Here is a 23337-nt window from a genome sequence, read left to right on the forward strand (position 1 = left end):
AGTTGCAATTAAATAATTTAAAATGCATCTGTTAGATTTTCTTTTGGATAGAATGGTCCATTTTGAGCATAGATTCTATGAATGTCTGAATCTGTGAAGGAAATCCAAATTAGTGCCTATCATCTACTGCATTGGTTCAGTAAAATTATCAGGAGAAAACGGAAATGATATTTTCCCTTTATCATTCTCAAAGGTATTTAATGAAATACTGAAAATACATGGAGAGGATATTTCTAGTAAACTAGTAACACTTTACTAGTCTCTTTTTTTTTTTTTTTTACCTCCAAGCGTAATGGTACTTTAATAATATATTTCCAAACATTTCCACTTTTTCTTTGGTAAATGCACCAAGGACAGATTGACCCTACATAGCTAGTGAAATACACACTCAAGCAATTCTTCACAGGTATGCCTGTCCACTGCTATATAAATAGGAGGGGAAAACTGCAAGTGACAATAAAGAATATGAATTTAATAGCACTCTAATATACAGTGTAAATTTATATTTGTTATTCTAATCAGTGTATTACAGCAATAAATACAGGAAATACAACTGTGATTGCACGGATTTAAATAACAGTTTTAAGAGACAGTAAACCTTGGTGCTCAAGATTTGATGCAAAACCTACTGAATTATGTGAGTCTCCTTAGATTCGAATGGGCTTTGGCAGAGTGCCTTAATGATATTAAAACCCAGTTGTTATTAAACACCACATTCAGTACAATCTTATGGCAATGCTATAATTTGTTCATACCATTATGCAAAAGTTTAGGTCCAATCCTGTTCCTACTGAAGGCTGCAATACAAGTTGTGTAGACATCAGTAAGGATAGGTCTGGGTTATCCATTTTTAATTGTACTGTATACAGGCATTGACAGAAGAATACAATACAGTATTCACAAAATTAAAGTGTCTTCCATGAAACCTACATAGAAAAGCAGCACAGAATCAATAAAGTAAAAACAGTATTTCAAAAAATAATAAATCAGACTTGGCAGCTTTGGAAAACAATATTGAAAAAAAGACAAATGAATTGGCAAAGTTTAACAACCTAATTTCTAAGTGCACTTTATAATAACTCTCCTTACAAGCTGCAGTTTTCCCAAAAGGTGATCATAAAAAGCCTCATTAGAACATGACTGGTTTATGGTGACAGATTTTATTGCATTGCCAGCTGTGAATCTTAAAAAAAATAATAAAAATAATCAAAAAAAAAAAAAGATAAACACACACACACACACTAAAAAGGTTCCTAAAAACTCTATTTTCTTTTTTAGCATCAAAAAATAGCAACATGGCACTTCCATATATTTGTGAATACCCACAATTCTAGTTTTTAAAAAAAATAGAAGTTAAAGAAAAGTGAATTTTGTCTTAGTTTCAAAAATAATGTAAATAAACATTTAAGAATCAGATATTTCAATGAGCAGAAGGGTATCTACAACATGAAAGATTTGAGTCCAATCCTGCAAATACCTGACCACGAATACAGACTTAAGGACCTGATCAAATGATTCTGCTCATTGGAGCAAAAATGAGTAAATGTAATTAAGAACTGGCAGGATCAGGCTCTTAGCTTCATCCATTATAAGCTTTTACACAGTTTGTCCTAAGCTAAAAAGTATAGATACAGTATATATTCTGTATACTGATTTATACAAAAGTGGACTTCTGTTTTATAGCTTTAACCCTGTTATTGCTACACTAAAAAAAAACAAACAGACATTTGGAAAAAATCTACATGAATCATAAAGGATAAAACTGAGATGCAGCCTCTGACGATTGAATTTCCACTTGAGCCATTTTAAACTGAGTGCACTGTAGCCACTTGCGGAGCACGGAGGAGCTGTTGCTCATTTGTCCTGGCCCTTGTAGCATCCTCAGGCTGTGGTGGTTGACATTACTCTGAATGGCTTGAAGGCGCAGCTGGAGTCCAGCAGATAAATGCTGTTGGAACAATTTCAGACATGCAGTTTCTCTCTTTATTCAGTACACATGCTAATACAAGTAAATACACTATCTTCATCAAAAACTGATTGTTGGCCATGGAGAATTCCTCCACTGGCCCAATATCACATTTCTTTCTTCCATGTTCTGCACTACATCTTGCAAACCACGAGATTTATCTGCAGCACCTTTATTCCCATCACCAAAACTCTCTTGAAAGGCAAACTGCACTAATCCTCACAAGCAGAGGCACACAGGCAACAGTACCTAAGGAATCCATCCTCTCAGTAGGGGCTCCTACTCTCAGTAGTCAAAAGGAAGTCTTCAAACCTAAGAGAACAGCCAGCCTCAGTAAAACAGGTGGAAAGGCCCTTCCACAGAACCCTGGTTAGAGGGAGGATTTCCAAAAGGAAAGGAAAAATAGCACTAAATATAAGACTACTACGCTGGCTAATGATGTTTCCTGTCTGCTCATATCTGAGACCTTCATGGCTGAGCTGCCCACTGCACCTGGATCAACTGCAGTGTCATACTTCCAGAGAGCTGGGAAATCAAGTCTCATGACTGTGTCTCAGCTAACTGAGAGTTAACTTACAGAAATACACAACACTAGCAATAAAAGAGCAAAGTGCAAGAAACAACATACCTTTAGATTTGATTGTATCATTGGCAACCACATTGGTATGAGCTGTATGAAGAGAGAGAAATATTTTATTACACAAGTGCCTGTAAAAGTGCTCTTGTTCTGTGAGTCAGAGAAGAGTTTCTGACATATGTAGCCCTCAGAATGGACATGAAGAGCACTCAGCCACAAATCCAAACATGTGTTTATGTTTATTATATGGGGGCAGTTGACTTTAGAGGTAAGGAAGCCATCTTCCCTTGTTTGTAACAATTACTGATATTACAGATTTCCTGTTTAAGGCAATGAAAAGAGGTCAAAACAGAAATGGAATTCACTGGAATGAGTATAGTACATTCTGCATAAGGTGCACATCAACAGATACAAGACAAAACAAAACACAGAGTAGAATTTCCTCAAAACAGGCTAAATACTTAAGCAGTAACCATTTTATAAGCCAGTAATCATATCATATATCAATGATGTCTATGCCTGGGAACACAGATAAACTCTCCTCCTAACTGCTATGTAGTATGACAAAGCAAGGAGATCTGGGAATCCACTGCTTATACGGTTGATATTATTTCTGTCTCTAGTCCTTCAGAGAACTTTTATTTCTTTGTAAGTATAATATTATAAGCTTATGGAAGGCAAAGAGGCATTTCAAGAAAAAGTATTCATGTTCTCCAATAATAATTTAACCACCAAGGTTATTGTTCTAAAATGTTCCTCCAAATGGCATCAAAATTTGCAATTTACCAATTATGTTACCGGGAGCTGCAAGTTAAACCTAATCACTATTGACAACATTAGATAAAGTGCTGCTTCCCTTGTGCAAGGAACGTTAATTGTTTCAATTTCAGTGCTGTTGTGCTGGAGAACCATATGCAGCTCTGTCAGGACTGATTACTTAGCCTACCAAATAAAGAACCATATTCAAGCCTCAGCATTTACAGACAGAGGAGCACCAAAACAGCTGGAATGCCGCCAGACGCGGCAGACGTGTGAGTTCTGTACATCTTGCCCTGAGTTCTCACACCAAGAAAGTACTTAAGGTCCAGGGGCTCCAAGTCCCCAAGTTGTTTTTGGAGAAGTGAGGAAAGGAAAGCACGCTGAGAAGCCACGCTCCACACCTCATACCCTGACCAACAAACCTCACTGCAAATTTCATCCAGAGCACATGAAGTTCCTGTGGAGCCTGTCAGCCAGCTGGTGACATGACTGGTGTCTGAAGGATGGGAAGCAAGGAGGAAACTATGCAGAATCTCAGGGAAAAGGATTTTTCCAGTCCAAGCTACCCCTCTGTCCCTGAATCAACTGACTAGACATCTTGTCCCATCAGCTGAGAGAAATAAGCACTTCTGACAACCAGTTCACTTCTCCAAGAACACCAAAGCAGGTAGCTAAAATAGATGGAGATGAATCACGGACTAAAAATACCTGTTTATCTCCACTGAATAAAGGGTGCTATGAAAAACTAGCTCATATTGATATCTGTGCTGCAGAGGTCTAAGGTTAGGTAAGATCACAGCCATGCTGCACCACTTCTTTCTTCCAAGGTCTAGACAGATTTAGGGAAACTCAATATTCAGCCTCAGGCTCAGGAAAGCAAAATCCTCCAGTCCTACTGTTGCCAGTTAGATAATTCAGACAAGAAAAAAAAAGATACAATAAAGTATCCTATCTGATATAATAAAACTCAAGCACTCGAGTTTTATTACCCACTTCCCAGCAGGCCTTTTCTTCACTGAAGGAAGGATACATAAAACTAGTTAAACAGAACAGCTGGAAGAACAGGCTGCTGTCAGCGCACCCATTTCGGCAGGTTAATATTGTAACATGTAGATTCCATTGCAAACCTGGACAGAAAACAGGCTGGAGAAGAGATTGGTCACAGTGCTTTTCTGGCTCCTCAACCACTGCGCAACCACTGCTCCAGAAGCTCCCTGGCAGCTAACAGTTACCCAAAATTGCTGCATCTCTAGAAATTGCATTGTGCTGCTCCCTTCACTTCTCTGGGCTCCCAGTTTCCTCAGACACGTCTAACGGGCAGCCAGAGAGCTGGGCTCAGCAAGGAGCTGGTCCCCAGCACTGATGCCTCTCCTGGGAACAAAGCTCACCTGTTAATTTTCAGTCCTCCTAAAGCAAAATGCTGCTCCTCAGAGAAAATATGACTCCCCTTAGAGAAAAACATAATTAATATATATGTAGATACGTGGGCAAGTTTGCATAAATCTTACTCCCAACTGAGAAGAATAGCTGAAATTTCTAGGATGGAAACTTTGTTTTCTACAGCAAATGGGTAAAGAGGGTCTAAATTCAGTTTCAAAAATTATCCCTGAGAAAAAAGGGAATGGCTCAAAGATTATAGCAGGCAATCAGACATGTCTCAAGCTCAGCATGTGTTTAATTTAGTAGCTAAAGCTAACAGAGTACCAAGAGGATAAATGCTCACTGCACCAACACAATGGGGAGATGTAAGAGTGATTATCACTGCCACACTGAAAAGAAAAAGAACTTATTTTAGTGAAGGAGAGAGGCCTATCACAGGCCTTCTCCTATCTCATAGTTTAGGAGAGATTTTCCATCACTTGTCACCTAAGATGTGGAGGAAATAGCCACCTAAGAGAGCTATTCCATAAACCGCCTGGCAACATGTGATACCTCCTCATGGTGATGTTTTAATATAAAATGATGTATAAAACATAAATGTTTGGGATCACATATTATTATACAATGACTTCATTTGTAAGTGAAGTTTTTTGCAGCACCTGATTCTTTAGGTAGAATAAAATTTACTACAATAAACATAATTACGTGTCTGATAAATGCTCACGATTTAATATTGGCTGCTGTGTTCAATTCCAAGAAGTTGTTTTCAATTAGTTTTGCTGAAAGTTTTCAGAAAGGATATTGAGAACTTCTGTTTATGCATATATACTTAAATATACATATCTCCTTCACTATGCTATGTTCATTTGTACATATGTGAATAAAAAAATAAAATGCTTTGAAGCATTAACTTGTTTCATTAAGAAATGCACACTGCCTGCAACAAGCCTTCTGAAAAAAAAAAAAAAAAAAAAAAGCAAAATAAACCAAAAATCAGTCAACTGGTCTCCGAAGATCTGTCATCCTTCCTCAGAGACTTCAGAAGACTCCTCTTTATCTAGTTCAGAAGTCTCTGAAGAAAGTTCAGATCTTCTCTATATAGATCTTTTCTATCATCTTTTCTATATCTACCGAATAAAAGGCAGTCTATAAGCTGACCTTGTTTTAAATCATAGAGATGTCACTCATTTACTGGTTACTGTGTGAAAAATCTTTGCAACTCTGCATCACTGAAGATACAGTAAATCTTTCCCCAAATCACAGCATAGATTTTTTCAGTTTATAGGTATATAACAGATAGACAGAACAAGCATTTTCACAATTAATTATTTTGGAAAAGACAGTAATGTAACACAAATCCCTTAATACCATTATGAATTTATACTTTCCTGCAGGATTTCACTTTTGGGCTAAGGGGACTTAGCCAGTCAGACTCTGCTCTCATCCTCCCATCTGTTAAAAACAAAAGCAAGCTATACAATCATCTAGCAACTCTCTGGCTTTCCTGGGTACGTGAGCTTGATTCTGCAGTACCAACAACATCACTTTAACTTGATTTAACATATTATTGATAGACAGCCTGAAATTTAAGCTTTGGATATGTTCATTTGAATTGTGACAGGAATTTGAGCCTAACGGTCTCTTTCTCATAGCTTTAAAGCCATTCTTCATCTTTGTCAAAACTTGGACATTCTTGACTACCTGGAAGAGAAGCCAAATCAATTAACCTTGTGGAAAGATTAATTTGGGGGCCTGCCAACTCATATCTCCTCCAGAAAAAGCAATGGTCACTTTAATATCCCGGACCAACAGAGTTTCTGTACTGTTCCAGTTGTTGTTGACTATAATTCTGTATTTTCACAATGAATGTGAATACTTTCAGGTCAGTGTACAACAAGACTTTCAATTTTACCTATTACGTTTTCACTTAATGTTCAATCATGTAGGACAGAAGACTCAGAAATTTCCTTTCTGGCACTAAGGAAAAAATATAAACATCTTTCAGCTAGATAGAGACTGCATATAACTACCTGGTTTATTGCTATTTTATTTTAAAACTACCATCAAAATAATACAGTGAGGAAAAAAAAAAAACCTATAAAAGACTACTAAAATTTATTTATGCCTGTCTGGCTACCACATCCCTTCATAAATCTGTTTTGTTCTGATCTAGTTAGTGCAGAGTGTGCTCTGGTGGTCCACAGGAGACTACCTACTGATCTCCAAAGGATTTTCACATGAATGAAGCTGGCAGGATTTAACTGTCATCACAAAAGCTGCCGTATAACTTAGTCCCAAATTAAATCCACAAAATGGACTAAGCCCACAGTTCTAAGACTTTCTTAAAGGACCTCCAAATAACAAAAACTCATTCTTGTTTAGGAACATGCGTTCAAATTTAGAAACTAATTCCAAGGCTAATTTCCAATTTTAACAAAATGCATCATAGCTGTGCTTCTTAAATTTTGCATAATATTTTGCTGATTTTCTCTTGATTTGCTCTTGAATAACTTTAAAAAAAATCATTGCATACATGCTAAGCAACAATTCAGGTTATGTACATAGTCAAACATTTACTACAGAAAGGCAAGCAACAGCGAAGAATAGCCTGTTACACATCTTAGAGGAAGATCTACTCTGTCAAATAATATTTGACTATGAAACGGACGTGTAGACACATAGTAACAAGAAAATCTTGGGGGCACAAAGTTTTGTTACCAGCCTAAAAACAATTGGACAACTGATCTGCCAAGATTCTGTGATAAATAGAAATACCAGAACGAACAACAACGCAGAATGCACAGGTTCTTGCAAAGTCATTGACCCCAGTTTAGTCTATGGGAGGAACAGAACCATTGCAAGAACAGGAAGTAGATTAGAACATTATTTAAAAAAAAATAAGGAGAGTTTGGATCATCCCTTACAGGAGACTTTTTGTTGTTGTTGTTATGATTTTCTAGGCTTTATTTCTGCACTAAGCCTTGAATTTCAGCTTTGTCTACTCTTCATTTTTAGGAGGGAATGGGGGTAGGGGAATATCTCTAGAATTTATTACGTGCAGAATGCCCACCTTGACAAAGATAGTAGAATTGCATTCCTGTAAAGCTTCCATTAAACTAATCACATGCAGACACACCATTTCTACCATCTGAAAAACAAAAATAAAATAAAATAAATATTCAGCATTACAGTGCTATGTTATAAGCCAATAGTCCCTAAAAGAAATCTTCCTGGAGTTGCTTGGCAGTTATACTGGAACCTTAGATGTGTATTTATTAACTACTGACATATAATATTATTATATGAATACATAAGGCACATTCTTCTTTATTTAGTATCCCCTGATGCAGCAATATCTATCTGTTAAAGGTTTCACAGTGCTTGATAGATTTTAATTCCTTTGACACATCAAAACAAGTTGTCTTCCGCTTCTTTCTTTGCAGACATCATAAATCCTTTCACACGCCTTTGCTAGATACTTCTCCTCAATCATTGTGTCAGAAAATGATATTTTTATTTTCTGAATCCTTTGAAAAATTAACATGGTCACAAAAATCATCTTCTTTTGCTCCCCACGAAAAGACAATTTATTGTTCTGAACTGGCAGCAAGTCCATGAATAAATGCTTCTTCAGTCTTGTACAACGAATTATGACAGAGGAAAATACCAGTTACTTGCGAGGAAAACATTTTATATTTTATATTATGTAAATGCACAGGTATAACAGGACATATACCCTGAGCCAGCAGTGACTCTTTACAGTTCTGGTTTAAACTATGTGCAAATTCCCCTTGATAATAATAAACTTAGCTTTTATGTAGCGCTTTTCATCTTCAAAGTGCTTTACAAATACTAACTAATTAAACTTCACAACACCCCTGTGAAATGGGTAAGTATTATTATCTGCATTTCACAGAGCAGTAGCTGAGGCAGAGAGTTTAATAAGTTGCACTGAAGCTACATAATGAGAAACTTTGAGAATAGGATTACAACTTGGGATTTCCAGGGCACATTTTTGTCCCGAGGCTTGACATTTCCCTGCATCTGGCTGAACTACTGGATGAAGAGTTAGAAGAGTTATGCATAATTCTTCTTCACTCAGTAGGAGCTTCATGAACCACTGTTCATGTTCCCAATAGTGGCTGGTGAATCACAGAGAACTCACTAGATGTCAAAGGCTAAAAGCTTATTTAAAGCTGAAGCTTTAGATAGCTGAAGTCCTTGCCTGATATGTAGAAGACATGAGGAGAGTGCAACAGGTTCAGAAGCTACCAGCTGCAGCTCATGCAATTATTTTTCATGTGGGCAGATGTTTCATATAAGTAAAGAGAAATTACAAAAAAATAACACCATACAGAGACTAGGTCTACGTTTAAAAGAGCAAAAACCAAGAGCAAAACAAGGGCAAAAAGCCTGACTTAGAGAACTGAGTCACATACATGTGATCTTTCTCAGCTGTAGCCAGTATCAGATTCTACAGTAAAAGCTGCTGGCTATCATTTCAGTTAAAGCCAAACATTCCTTAACAAGCCTTACCATTCCAGTAGTGGTAAAAGGCTTGTCATGACCTTCTGGGAAGCAGTTGCCCATGAAAAACAAGTTCTCAATTTTAAGCCTGCAATCATCATTAGTCAATGGGAAGCAAAGGTAGCAGCTGTGCAAAGGCTGCTGGCAAAATGCTGCTCCTTACTGTACAAAGCTGCTCCAGCAACACTGAGCAGTTGAAAAATGAATACTCAAAATTTACTGCCAAAATTAGCCTGGCCAACTTCTGAATGGAGTGAACATTTCCCTTTCAAATCTTATCTCTATGCATATGCCCTTGAAAACATTCATTACTCAACTTTGTTTTCCAGAAAGATTTACATGACTCATTTTTGATGGGTAACCAATGAGTTATGAACTGTCAATAGTCAGCTTTGTGTTTTTTACTGAACAGGAATGCATTATATGGTAAAAAAAATGCTCAGATGGCTATTCACTGAAATATGTCAAAACATTTAGTTGCTCTTGTAGGCAGAAAAAGAGAAACAAGATTTTTTTCTGAAGAAGTGTAAATATATTTAAAATGAGACCTGAAGGTGGAAGTCCCTACACCAAAAGCAATGGCTCTAGCTCTTGAGCACCAAACACCAAATTCAGGCTACTGCAAGGTTGAATCACAACTTAGTTTTCCCTTTAACTTCTCAAAAAACATGAGAGTTGCTTTATAAAGTTATTCATTGTGTATTCCATTTAAACATGAAACTCGGAGGGCTCAGTTTTATTTTAATCTTTATGAATTCTGTGCAGAGGATGCGACTCACCACTTTGTTATGTGCCATTAACTGAAGGATGCTAGGTGTCACTCGGCTCCAGAACTCCAGTGCTGTAAGGATTGCTGTAAAACTAAATTCATTCTGATTCTGGACTGTTGGAGCTACTGCTGTTTGTTCACAATACACTGTCCAGAGCTGGGCAAATATAAACGCATGGAAGAGGGAACACATGTGTAGAACAGATGTCTGTAGTAATAGGAAAGAGAAGAAAATGTCTCACATAAATAAATATATGGGTGTATCACACAAATAAATGTATGGGGGCACAGTGCAGTCTTCTGTTAACATTGGCTTCAAACAAAGTCCTCTCTAATGCACTGAACAATCCTGTCCCTCATTTTCCAAAATACTTTGCTCCTATTATGAAATACTAAGTCAGACATACCCAATAACATCATTTCCATGCTCAAAGTCTGATTTATAGACCAAAAACTACACTTGGAAACCTATATTCTCATGCAACCACATTAAGGTCAGTCCCTTTAAAGAAAAGGTTAGTTTCACAAAACAGCTTCTCCTCAGGGACTGGTACTGACACTTCCTTGCCTGAAAACTCCCACTGCAGCCTGTAGAAGAGACCAGAAGCCTCTGTCATATATGACTCCAGTATGACTCCATTTCAAACAAGGTTTAAAACTTAATTGAAGTTTAATCTCCCATAAGATCCTCAAATAAACTGCTAAAGTACAAACCAGATATGTAGTCAGTGAGACGGACTGGAAACCTGGCTGAACTACTGGGCTCAGAGGGCTGTGATCAGCAGCATGAAGTCCAGCTGGAGGCCTGTCACTCATCATATACCACAGGAGCCAATACTGGGGTCAATGATACTTAACACCTTCATTAATGCCCTGGATGATTGTGCAGATGATACAGAACTGGGAGGAGTGGCTGATGCCACAGAGGATGTGTTGCATTCAGAGAGACTCTGAGGCAGCAGAAATGGCCAGAGAGCAAATTCAAGTCATGGCCCTTGGGGGGAATAACCCCAAGCCCCTGTACAGAGGAGGCTCTGATCACCTAATAGAAAGTTAAAACACATCACCTTATATCCATTCTTTTCATTTTTCAGCCATTATCTAGTCACGAATCAGAGATGTCTTCTCAATTTGAAAGTACAACCGTGATTCATACTCTATCGTAGTGCAATTACACCAAACATTGCAATGGTTGCTTGGTAACTAGGAAGAAGTATTTGAAAAAGAATTTAAAAAAAAAAAAAAAAAGAATTAAAAAAAAAAAGGCCCAAAAGGAAAGAATGGGAAGCACCAGGCCTGGCTGGGAGAAGGGAGTGAAAGGGGCATTCTAAGTACTGGACAAATACATACCCATTCAGCTTCCATGCTTAAAAAGAACCTGGTTAGCATCAGAGTGCTAAATATGTACATATATGTGTATATATATCATATATATACATATATATGTATATATCTATGTTGAATTACTATCACAAATGCCTTGTAATTTGCAATAAACCTCCCTGTTCAAACTACTTTCAGAAAATGAAAAAAAAAAGTGCTTCAACTATCACTGCAATGCTATTTTTCCTCATGGAGAAGTAAATATTCCAATATTGGCCTGCTTTAATCTGGTTGAAACTCTTTAACATTTAAAAAAAAAAAAAAAAAAAAAAAAAAAAAAAAAAAAAACAGCTTAACTTTTTTTTTACTGGATTACTGCAGAAACACATTCTAAGAGCTACGGTGTTGGAAGTACATGCAATTTTAGCTTGTATTATTGACATGACATTAGCTTGCATGGCATTGTTTGGGTAATATTTATAAAAGTTCACGCATTCACATCCAAATAAATTATAAGCTGGTGATAAATGCTTTGAATATTAAGGTTGATATATATCACATCTCCTCTTAAAAGATGGAATCTCCTACCTTTGATTGCTCTGGAAAGCCAATGAGAATAACAATAAGGTGGTCTGCAATTTGCGAGCCTGCATCCAGGGGAATAGGCATGCAAGATGATGGAGAGTTTGGACAGACAACGTTGTGTGTCAAAGACCCCAGGAGCAGCCACGACAGCAAACGAATATGAGACACACATTCTATGAACTCTTTGGGCCTGTTGAGAAAGAAGATGTTTTATAATCTGTTAAGTTTTTGTTTTTCCACAAAACTGAAAGTCTCTTTAAACACACTTTGCAGATGCTGTCTCAGTGCCATGGAGGCACAAAGGAGGGATACAGAGAGTGGGAAGACTAGGACTACACCAAACTTCAGGGACTTGACATGCCATTAACAAGTCTAACAGAACATACTTAGTGTGCCTAAGAAACATCCTCTATCCCTGGCCAAATTTAGTGAGCCTCTAAATGAGGGTGGGGAGAAGGGGGAAGGGGAAGGTGTCTGTCTGTTTTACATGGAAATAATCAAACAGAAAAACTTATGCAAATAGAGCTACTCCTCGTAGCTCCTGTGGATAGCACACAGCTGACAAGGCTTGTGATGAAATTTCTTATTCCACTAATAGCTCTAAGGCAGCTCCCTGTACTATTTTTGCTCAGTGTTTCACCTCTCCATCAGTAAAATGCAGTTAATTTCCCTTTTCCTTAGCCCATCTTTGGACATTTGGACTGCATGCTTTTGAGGGTGTAGACTATTCTTTTTTGGGACACTTAAGTATTAAGTAACTATTGAGCGCAATGTTTAATTTCAAATCAATTTGCTTATTTAGTCTGAAAAAGAATAATACTTCTCTGGTATCATCTTGCCTATTCCCTTGCTGTTATCAAGTTCAGATTACTTAGTCATTTTAATCCATATAGGATAAAAATATTTCAGATCAAGAAGCCACTACTGGGCCCCACAAGCCTGGGACAACATTGGAACAAGAATATAGATTTGTTGAAACAAAGTCCAGTGCTCTATCCTCAAAACATCCCTCTGTTGTTAACACTGAGAGAGGGGACCATATCCTGTCCTTCTGTTTCAACATAAAACAATTCAGGTTAGGATTTTTCACAGTGAAAAGAGCATGTCTTCAAGAGCAGGACTTCTCTCATCTGACTTTAACCAGCTGAAGTCAGTATTATTATCACACACTTAAAAGCTCTTGTTTATACTTAGCAATTTCATTGGGCATTTTCCCTGTGCTCTATAACCCCCACTACGTTCTTTATAATTCTAGGCCTGAGTACTGGCTTTGCTTTCACTGCCTGTATCTACAATAAAGTTCATTTCCACTTCAGATCTGCTGATCCACAATCAGCTCTTTTCCACAATCATTCAAGTCAATAGAGTAAATTCCCAGGTTCCTTTAGCCTCCACCTAAATGAGGCACCGATGAACTCCTCAGGAAACTGGGATCTGCTGACCAGCTGTTTCAATGTCCCACGGCCCCCACTCCTGAGTGTAGGTCCTAGCTAAGCAATGTGGCAATAAATGCAGATCTCTGAAGATTTCCAACTCATCCTGGTATTTCTTTTGGTGGAAAGGTGTTCTCACCCTTGTTGCATTGCAGAAGGAGGATGGTATAGCCAAGGCAAATAGCGGATCACAGCTTTGTTGTCTCTGTGGTTTCCTCGTGTAATTTCCATAGCAGCAATCTGAGCTAAGCCAACTTTCAGATGCCCGCCAAATGTGTCTTCATGCAGTGGCTGTGAACATGTCTTCATGTGACTCTGCAAAGCAAAGAGCTGATTCTTCAACCAGAAGACTATGTCATTAGGTCTAACTTCTACCAAGCATCAGTGTGGTCTATCATCCTTCAATCCCGTTTTCAGAGTCTCTAGTTCTATTTATGAAGCTATAGAACAAAAATTAGAAATATATTTAAAACTTCTCTGGTGGATATATCCATAACAGCATCATGAGGCACTCTTTCCATGGAGGAACACATTTTCAAGGGCCAACACAAGAGAACTGTGCAAAATGTACACATACTGTTTGTACCAGCAAACTCAACACCTGCTGAAAACAAACCAATGGTTTCACATCGGGACAGTTTAACTGAAGATCAGAAAATCTAGCCATTCAATAAGGCAGCACTGGGTATGAAAGGCCTTCCCTGTGAAAGATTCCATTTATGTGTACAGAAATAAGTATGACCCCTTCACCAAAGACAGGACTATTTTGCACTACCCATGCTACACAAGCGCATCTAAGGCTTGAAAATATAAGGGCTAGCAAGACATCTAGAAATATTTATAACTTGAAATATAATTTATCATTCTGTTTTGTCAAGTCTAAGAACCATTCCATGGGTGCTTCTTGAGATATTTCTATATTTGTAGTTGAGCTAACCGCATTATCTTGTGTTACAGGAGCATCAGAACACATGCTGAGTGCATGTGCTTGCTTAAGGGAAAGCCATATGCTTTGCACAAGAAAATCCAGGTCATCAATTATTAAATTATTATAACATGCCCTAAATGAGTGAACCTATAATATTTCACAGCAGACAAGTAACTGATCCTGGCAAATTGTACTATCACAATCACTTAGAATCTCTTCCAAGAAGAAAAATAAAATATTTATATAAACATATACACATATATATATATATATATATATATATCAACATGAATATCACCTAGTCACCTGGCTATAGAGAGGCAGCAGAATAAGCAGGCAGGCAAACAAATAATAAAACTTTGTTCAGCTTTCAGAAATTAAAATGTTGTTGCAAAGCAGGAAAACAGTGACCACAACAGAAACTCTAAAGTAGAAAGGTATTCTCTTGGGAAGCAATATTTATACCTTGCTTATTGGTATATAATATATTAGTTAATATTGATGTATAGAATATCTTGCTTAGTAGGCTGCAAGTAATAAGCATTTCTTCCACAGAAACAGGCTGTGGACACTCAATGAGTAGAAATGAGTAAACAGCTTTAGTAATTAACTGTTTCTGTTCACTGAATTTGTAAAGAGGTATTTTTTTACATATATAACATGAAATCATTTGATAACATCTTTCAGAATTTTTATTCTTTCCTCTATAAAATGTCAATCAAAATATGAAATCCAAGATTAAAGTTTTGCTATATGATTGTTACTGGCCATATAAGTCATACGATACTCTTGTCAATTTACCAGATATTGATATTAACATCAGATATTGATGTTAATATTTTCAATAAAAAAATTATACAACTGGATAAACTTAGGATTCACCTTCTATGAACATCTGTGTTAATAAAGTCACTAAGTAATTAAATTAACATAAAGGTGTATAAATACACATACTGCAAATTTGTTTGAAATTCCAACTATTTATGAAGTTTTTACTGAGCAATGATGGCAGTATTTTTCCACCTACATTGGGCCCACAGAATTAATTTCTTTTAGGATACCTACTGGAAGACAAAACAAAAGACTAAGATTTCTCAAACTGTTACAATCTTAGTGAATACAAACTGCTTTTTCATTTTGCAAAGACAGTCAAGACTTATTCTCACAATACATAAAATTGTAGTCATTTGGACTCTCCTGCAATGCTCATCTCTTCTTTGTCAGATTCCTGTACTACATGCCTGAATCAAAACCATGTAAAAATTGGATTAGTTCAATTCTGATTCAATTTTAAATGCTTCATCCTACACATTTTGGAAGCTTGATATCTTATTTTGAAATATGAAAGAGAAGAACCAGAAAAAGTTTTAGTTTGTGTCTTAGCTATATCCATGAGTAAAAATGTAATAAAGAGCAGGAGAAACTACCATCTGATTAGACTTAAGCACTGTAAAAGAATTTATAAAAATTCAGTTCAAAGGAGAGAGGGCAAGCATAAAAAGTTTGAATGGCACAGAGATTTCTACAAAAACATTTCATGTGAGAGAGAAGACACCTGCAAGTATTTACAAATAAAATTTCTCTCGTTTCTGTTTTCAGTCAAATGTGTGTTTTTCTATGGAACTGGCAAACCAGATGTCTCTCATTTATGATTCATGTGCCAACCTATTTTGAAAACAATTCTGAAATGAAAGAGAAATGGGGGGATAACTTTAAAGGACAGAGTGGAAATGGAATTCAATTCAGCTGAAAATGGTTAATTAGTTCAGGCTTTGAAGTAAATTTCTACTCCAGCACAAAAGGCTGCTTCCCTTCTTGGAGACTTTTTTTTTTTAAAAAAACCTCAATGGGATTCAAAGACAAATGTCCAACAGGATATCAGGATATGAACTACAGAGGGATATCTTTGGCAGTGAAACTTCAGATTTCCAGTTTAGTGGGGTTTCTTCCTCCTGCAGCATTGCCTTGACGTAGGCAATGAGTCTCCACTGCGAGGAGGGACGTAGGGACTGAAGCAAGGGGGGACTGTGGCAGATAATCACATAAGGTAACAGCTCCAATTTAACTGGTTCATACATAAACTAGAGTATCCAAACCCACTACAGTTTGTCATTTACTCTCTCTTGCCCATGACAGAAAGTAAGGGATTAATCTGTGGCATGAAGCACTCCACTGCATTGCCACCAACTTTGAGATGAGAACTGGTACAATACAAGAGGTGTCCTTCAGGGGAACAACCATACCCATTTCTCAGGAAAAGAGGCTTCAATATCCTTTACTGGCAGATGCACACTGTGTTAGAGAACAGCAGCAGCTCTACAGGTTAGGATCAAATGCAAGAGCTTTATCAAAGAACTTCTCTAGAAGACTATGAATGTCAAAGCCCAGGCATGAAAGCAATGGCAATATGATCCTTCATAGCTAGAACTAAAGTTTTTTTCCCCGCTGTGAGCTGAACTTCAGATCATGCACACATAACTTAGCAGCTATTTGACTGTGCCCAGCGATGAAATGACCTCTCTTTCAACTAATGAACTTCCCCTTGAATCATCAAGTTCCTTCTGTACAAATATCAAAACCTGTTGCCAGATTTTAGAACTGACATCTTTGACAAACTCTCTTCTGTATTTGGAAAGGTCCTTCTGCTTCACTTCTAAACCATCAGTTTGTCTTGCTAGCTCTGCAGAAGTTAGAAGCATCAAAGCCTCCTTACATCTTGACCTTCCTTTTATGTGCTGAATAAAATCCACCCTTCTGCAGAACGGCAGTATGCAGAGCAAAAGACTAAGGTCCAGCTTTATCTGACATTGAGAAGTGGTATTTAGATGGGTCTACTATTGGATGTTTTCCCTTTACAGAAAGTCGGACTCGAAACACTGCAGTTTCATCTTCAGCTCATTCTCCAGTGAATACTCAGGTTCATATGGCATGAAAAAACTACCTAATGGGACAGGGTTATTCTAAATAACCTACATAACATTGCCCCCTACACAGCATTATTTCAGTTAATATACCAACAGCTGTCTATCAAATTTCATTAGTTCTTCATTTAAGCAATTAACAAAATAGATGAGACTTCAATTGTGATTGAAATTGTTCCTTTTCCAGTTCAAAGTATTTCCTATTATGCTGCAGCAATATGATTCGGCCTAACTCATTTCTAAACATCTTCCTTCAAGACTGTTCATTTTATTGCTCATTTTGTTAAATTTAGGTAGGATGCCATGGCTTCCTTGTCAAATAGAAATTACAAATTTTGACCAGGTAATTATAAATTAGTGTTCTCATGAAATTTATTCCTAAATATTTTATGTTGACAGAAATATTTTCCTATCAATCCTCTTAACATCTGTCCTTTGACATCAAACTAATACTCAAGAATCAAAAAGCAGTTTGGACTACAGAGACAGTTACCAGTCAGTTTTCCCCACCTCAACAGAATGCATTATGAGAAAGAAAAGAGCAGCATCTATATGGAAAGAACTAATGTGTCAATTGCTTCATTTTAATAACCTCTGAACATCTATCTGAACCAAAGAATGTCTTGGTGGGTATGTAACAGAAGCAGAATTTCTCCAGAAGAGTGGAATTAGCACACCAGTAAGAATTTTATGCTTGGATGGGTTATTTTTAACATGACTACTTCTCATTCAATGATTTTGGTATGACATCATCTTATCATCAACCTGCACACTGCATTAAAAAGCAAGCCTGCACTTTTATTCTGTGCTCACCACATTGAAATCAGCCTCCATTTCAACACTCTGCACGAGCTACATTTCGCCCATTCATTAGAAGCGACAAATCTGTAACAGGTTTTTTTTTTTTTTTTTTTTTTTTTTGAAGGTTAAAAAGTCAGTCATTCTCAAGATTTCCAAAGAATTCTTCCAAGGAGATTAATTACAGAAAATACTAAATGTGTACCCATAACTAACCTTTAATTTGGTTAAAGTATGCATATCTGCAATGAAATCCAGCACTTCCCCAACGTATTGCCTCATGCATTCCATTGCAGCTGTTCCACACTGCAACACAAAAGAAATATGTTTAATCACTGGATTTTGAATATATTCATGTTTTCTTCTTTGTTTCTTGTCTATCTCAAATTATTTACTGTCCGCTGTAAATAGAGTATACATCCTTGAAACGTGTTCCTCAGTGATGTGTCTTCCTATCTGATGATAGTATATAAAAACTAAATATAAAACAGTCACACTAGCTGCATCATGCATTATAAAATATTCTCATCTGATACAACGATAGAAGATTATCTGATGAAATTTGTAATAATATCCTTAACAATATCTCCTATAATTTATGCCAGTCTAGAATCAAAGCTTTTTTTAAAGTCAATGAGAATTCCCCAGCTCAGTTCCTTAAGCACCTGAGCATCTCTGCGAGTGAAACAAATTAGTTACAATCCTGTAAAATAAAATGCACATGGCACAGATGCCATTATATTCACATGATTCAGCATAGAAAACATGTGATTTAAGTGACAGTTTTCATGTATATTACTAATGAATATCATTGAAATGTTCAAGTGTAACTTCTGTTCTTAACTAAAAAAGGTTCTGTGATATTCTTGAGCAACATCATTCAAAACACATCATCTTAATTGCACTTAGTTGCAATTTTCAAAAGGATGATGAAGGCAGCATTTGAATGATTCTCATAAAAATTATTTTCACTACACCAATTTTAAAGGTAAGCCTTCTATGGTCACACAAGTAAGCAAGCACAATAAAAATGCAGCTTTTTTTCCTTTAAATCCTTTTGGAGTATCCTTAGAGTCAACAAGGAAAAAGGTTTCTCACAGCTAATGAAGTAGACTTCGGCTAACCCTCATCCATCTTTTTGGATGAAATGTGCCACTGAACAACTCAAACCCTCCTGCTCCTGCTTTTACTTCTACACATGGTCACTAGTCACATAGCAGCAAAGCAGTTATGAGTACTCACAATTTAGCAACATTCCTCAGCACGATATATATAAGGTATATAGCCTTATATACCACCAGAACAAAGCTTTGCATCTCTACTTTAAGCCAAGAGCTATTTGCCAAGATGGAGCCAATGGCTGGTACCTTCCTTCTCTGCTGCCATTTTTTGAGGCATTCAGTTGATGTCCTCCCCACACCTGGCCTTCCATAGATCTCCAGCAGAGCCTTTGGATATGCTCAGTCATATGTGTCATATGGTATATTATTAGTGACAATAAGGGCAGCAAGACCAAACGAAGAGCTTTTTCAACATTAAGAATTAAAGAAGTGTGTCAGCTTCTGCCTGCAATACACCTTGCCAACCAAAGGAGAAATGGGATGAAAGTCCAACTGATGCAAAATAAGCTTAATAAAACATGGGGTTTTTTTAAATTAAAACCTATGAGATGAAGTTTGATACATTACTTACCCCAGGCAAAGAGGAAATCATCTGTTTATGCAAGATTGTTGATTCAGCCAATTTTGTTCCAGCATCTGCACAAACAAACTAAGAAGAAATTAAAGATGAGTTATTTTTGGAGAAACCTTAAGACACTACTAAGTTATTTATGACTTTATTAAGATCACTTGAGATCTTTTCTTGCTTATATATGTGGCAATTTGCCTTTACAGCTCTCTCACTTTATAAACAGCCTAGTTTGTTCACTATTATAAAAATGAGCTAATTTTAATGAAAAAGAAATTTAATGTGCCTGATTAATATGTATATACTGTGTGGGAGCAATTTGAAGAACGTTATATAACAGATACTCTGTGAGCAAAAATATATAGCTTTGCAATTGTTTGGATATATCAAATGTTCTTACTTTATTGCAGTGTAAATCAAGATAAAGATGAACACATGCAGTGTTCTCCACTGGGGTACTACAAGCCAGGCAGTCATTATTTTATCTCTACTTTCAGCATGTAAAAAGGAGTTTTCCTTACTCACTTCTGTTAGGTGACTGAGTCAAAACGAAGGACAAGTGTTTACCAGTTAACGAAGGGCAAGTGTTTACCAGTTAAATCCCACTGTCAAAACTGACATGGTCTTAAGGAGCCTTTTTTTTTTTTTTTTTTTTTTTTTTTTTTTTTTTTGCATTCTCAAATAAGGAACTTTAGATTGATTTACTGTAGAGACTAAACTGCCTTGTAACCTTTGGGGTGGCTTTGGACTGAAGTATTTAAAGAGTAATGCAGAAAAGTTGTTTTATTCTGTAATTCAGGTAAAGTTGATCAATAAGCACTGAAGAACATTGTATCAGGCTGCATCGCTGTATCTATCAAAGAGTGGGTGGTTGCTGTATTATTTGGTGGTCATGACTAGGATTGGGGGATTTAGCCCAGGAGAAAAAAAAATTCTACTCTTTGAAGCTAATAATACATTTTAAAAAAGCCCCTTCTATTCTCTAAAGAAAAAAAAAAAAGTTATCTTTCCACAACTCCATTTCTTCCCCTAATATTGAGGATATAATAATTGTTTTCAGAATTATACTAACTACTATGTAGTCTAACTGTCAATATTATTTCTCTGTCAGTTGGCAACCAGTTATTTCCTCAGTAATGTACCAGCATTCAAAAGCAAACCAGCCTATAGTAAGTATTCTAAAATTGTGACCCCCATAAGAGGAGTGAAGAGACAATGAATGAAACTGTGATGCTGGGAACATTATGAATGATTTACATTTCAATTCCAATTCAAGATTCCAATCAAACTTGTTTCACTTGACACTGCTAGAGCTTTTTGGAACCCTGTGGCCATTTTTTTTTTTTTTATTTGGATGAATTTAGGCTGAGACAGCATCAGTATGAAAATAACATGAGGAAGATCTCCTGTACCTGCACCAAAAGCAGTAGATTCATGTCTGGTAAGGGTGACTTTAACTTGAGTGCCTGTAGTAACTCCAAGATGACACTGCGGGTCAGGTAGAACTTATCTCTTTCCTACAACAGGAAAAGATGGAAGTAAGAATGCTCTGAAATTCAATGACATCCACTAGTAAACCATAAAAGACCATTTATCTAAATTTGAGAGTAAAACGTCATAAAAATTTACTTTTTTATCCTGACATGATCTGTCATTTATGGGATTCTACATAAATGAATCCACTGATCGAGTGGACAGCGGTGAGAATACCTGCGGTCTTTCTTTCACTTTGCATTAGGCTCTACTATCAGCTTTTTTTGTATTTGAAATGTGAAATATGGATAGGTTTTATAAGACATTTATAGAGCCCTGGCATGCACGGTATTTCGCACTGAAGAGTTCCATATAAAGGTAAAAAGGGAAAGAACTAAGGCTTCATATAGGAGAATAAAACCGGCAGTAGTATTTAGCCTATTTCTCTCTTTAAACCCTCCAGAAAAGCCCTATGTTTTGTCACACTACTTCTATTGTTGTCCATCTTAAAATAAGAGGGCCTCCATTACAGCAGCTTGGATATCTATTTTCATTCATTAGACTAGCAATATTTTTCCCCTTACACAGCAAAACCCCTCTTCAATTCAGTTATCCTCATCTCCCTCTAAAAGCACTTTAAAACATATATAGGAAGATAGGGCAACAGAGGTTAGAATGAAAAGGCCAAGAACACAGAATTGTAGAGATGAGAAAACATCAACTTGCAAGAGATAAGATAAGCCTGTTACATGACTGACTTTGACATTCTCTGATGTTAGGAGGTAAGTATATGGAACAAACCTATAACCTGCTACTGAACATAGAGGCTCTAGAATTTTTCAATCAGCAGCTTGATTTATTCTGAGCCCCCTTTCAATTGACAACCAGAGATGAAAAAGTCTTGTCCAGTAGAGAGGGAATATAAAAAGTGTGCCCAAGACTTAAAGATTTAAAGCTTACAATCTTCCATCCTGAAATTTTAACGCATTTCTCTGCTTGCTTGCTTAAATTAAACATGTATAACTTTTAACTTAGGCAGGGTGAGTTCCTCCTCAGTTCCTCTGTGACATCTATAAAATGGGAAAATAATGTTTGCCTCTTCCTCAGAGAGGTCCAGTAAACTTTAGTGGTCAGGGTCAGTTTGAAGCAGCCCATCTACATTTGCACACAATAGTAAGCACAATTAAAAGAGGAGGACTTGGATGAGATAAATAGCTGGAAAGAAGCAAGAGCTTTGATTACAACAGCCCAAGAAACCAGTCACAAGTTTTTCCTCCTCAGAAAAGAGGAGAAGCTGGGTTGCACATAGCCAAGCAAAACTCACAGGAACAGCGAGCACCTCTAACAGCATCCACAAACATTTTATTAAAAGTAGATTTCAAATATCAGTCCTTAATTTCAGAGCAGGGGCCAAAATGGCAGAACTGGAAGCTTTTCATAGGTGGTCTCACACGAGCCTGTGAAACAAATGTCAGAGTTCGCAGTGCAAGAGACACTTCTGCCTGACTTGAAGCAGAAGTTGGAGTGCACAGTCTGGTAACACATTTAGCTGATGGAGGAGGTTTCACTCTACAAGGTGAGCTTGTCTGCTATGCTGAGACAGTCTAGGCAATTAAGCTCACAGAAAGCTAATACTCAAAAAAACAGACTATTCCTTTATGTGAATAACAAATATCAATTCAGCTGGATCAGTTCAGCTGTATTATGAAACCATGTCTCGAGGGGACAAGTAGCTCAGAGCCATGTGTCTCACACAGTATAACTCAAGATTGCCCAGGAGAGGTCAGACCACAAGACATGTGCTCAGTAACTTCTGTCCAGCAAGGCCATAAGCAGAATGCCTAGAGAGGCATAAAAAAACAGGGCAAGCATGTATAATTCCCAACAGTACATTCATAGTCACCAATTATTTTTAGCTCTGGGAGCTTCTGAGCTCAGTATAGTTTCAGTGTTCTTCCTAATTTTCGGTGATTTCCCTTCCACATCCACAGCCACTGCCCTCTTGAATCCACATCAACTTTCAGTACATTATGTGATGATGGGTTTCATGCTGTTAAAACTACTCCTCTTTACCTGCTTTGACTCGAGTTCCTACTAACCTATTACTTTCTACTTCTGGTACTGAAGAAACACTTCACTTGCTTTGATCCTGTTTCCTAACTTGATGCTTTTTACTTCTGGGACTGGAAAATTACCCACTTGTAGAATG

At 37.0% G+C, this 23337-nt stretch overlaps 1 protein-coding gene across 1 annotated transcript in view; it reads right to left on the bottom strand.

Moving 5' to 3' along the window:
• Positions 1-1426: 1426 nt before the first annotated feature.
• The window catches only part of UNC79 (unc-79 homolog, NALCN channel complex subunit), an 88210-nt gene continuing 66299 nt past the window's right edge, over positions 1427-23337 (bottom strand). The window contains exons 45-53 of the mRNA XM_026046433.1: positions 21068-21172; positions 19659-19736; positions 18183-18272; positions 13459-13634; positions 11890-12076; positions 9989-10186; positions 7753-7830; positions 2595-2636; positions 1427-1948 (exon numbers count right to left, since the gene is read on the bottom strand). Of these exons, the coding sequence (XP_025902218.1) occupies positions 1748-1948; positions 2595-2636; positions 7753-7830; positions 9989-10186; positions 11890-12076; positions 13459-13634; positions 18183-18272; positions 19659-19736; positions 21068-21172 (1155 nt within the window). The 3' untranslated portion in view covers positions 1427-1747. The remainder of the gene's footprint in view (positions 1949-2594; positions 2637-7752; positions 7831-9988; positions 10187-11889; positions 12077-13458; positions 13635-18182; positions 18273-19658; positions 19737-21067; positions 21173-23337) is intronic.

The sequence above is a fragment of the Nothoprocta perdicaria genome, unplaced genomic scaffold, assembly GCF_003342845.1.
Source record: "Nothoprocta perdicaria isolate Ctin4 unplaced genomic scaffold, notPer1 scaffold_108, whole genome shotgun sequence".
NCBI lineage: Eukaryota > Metazoa > Chordata > Aves > Tinamiformes > Tinamidae > Nothoprocta > Nothoprocta perdicaria.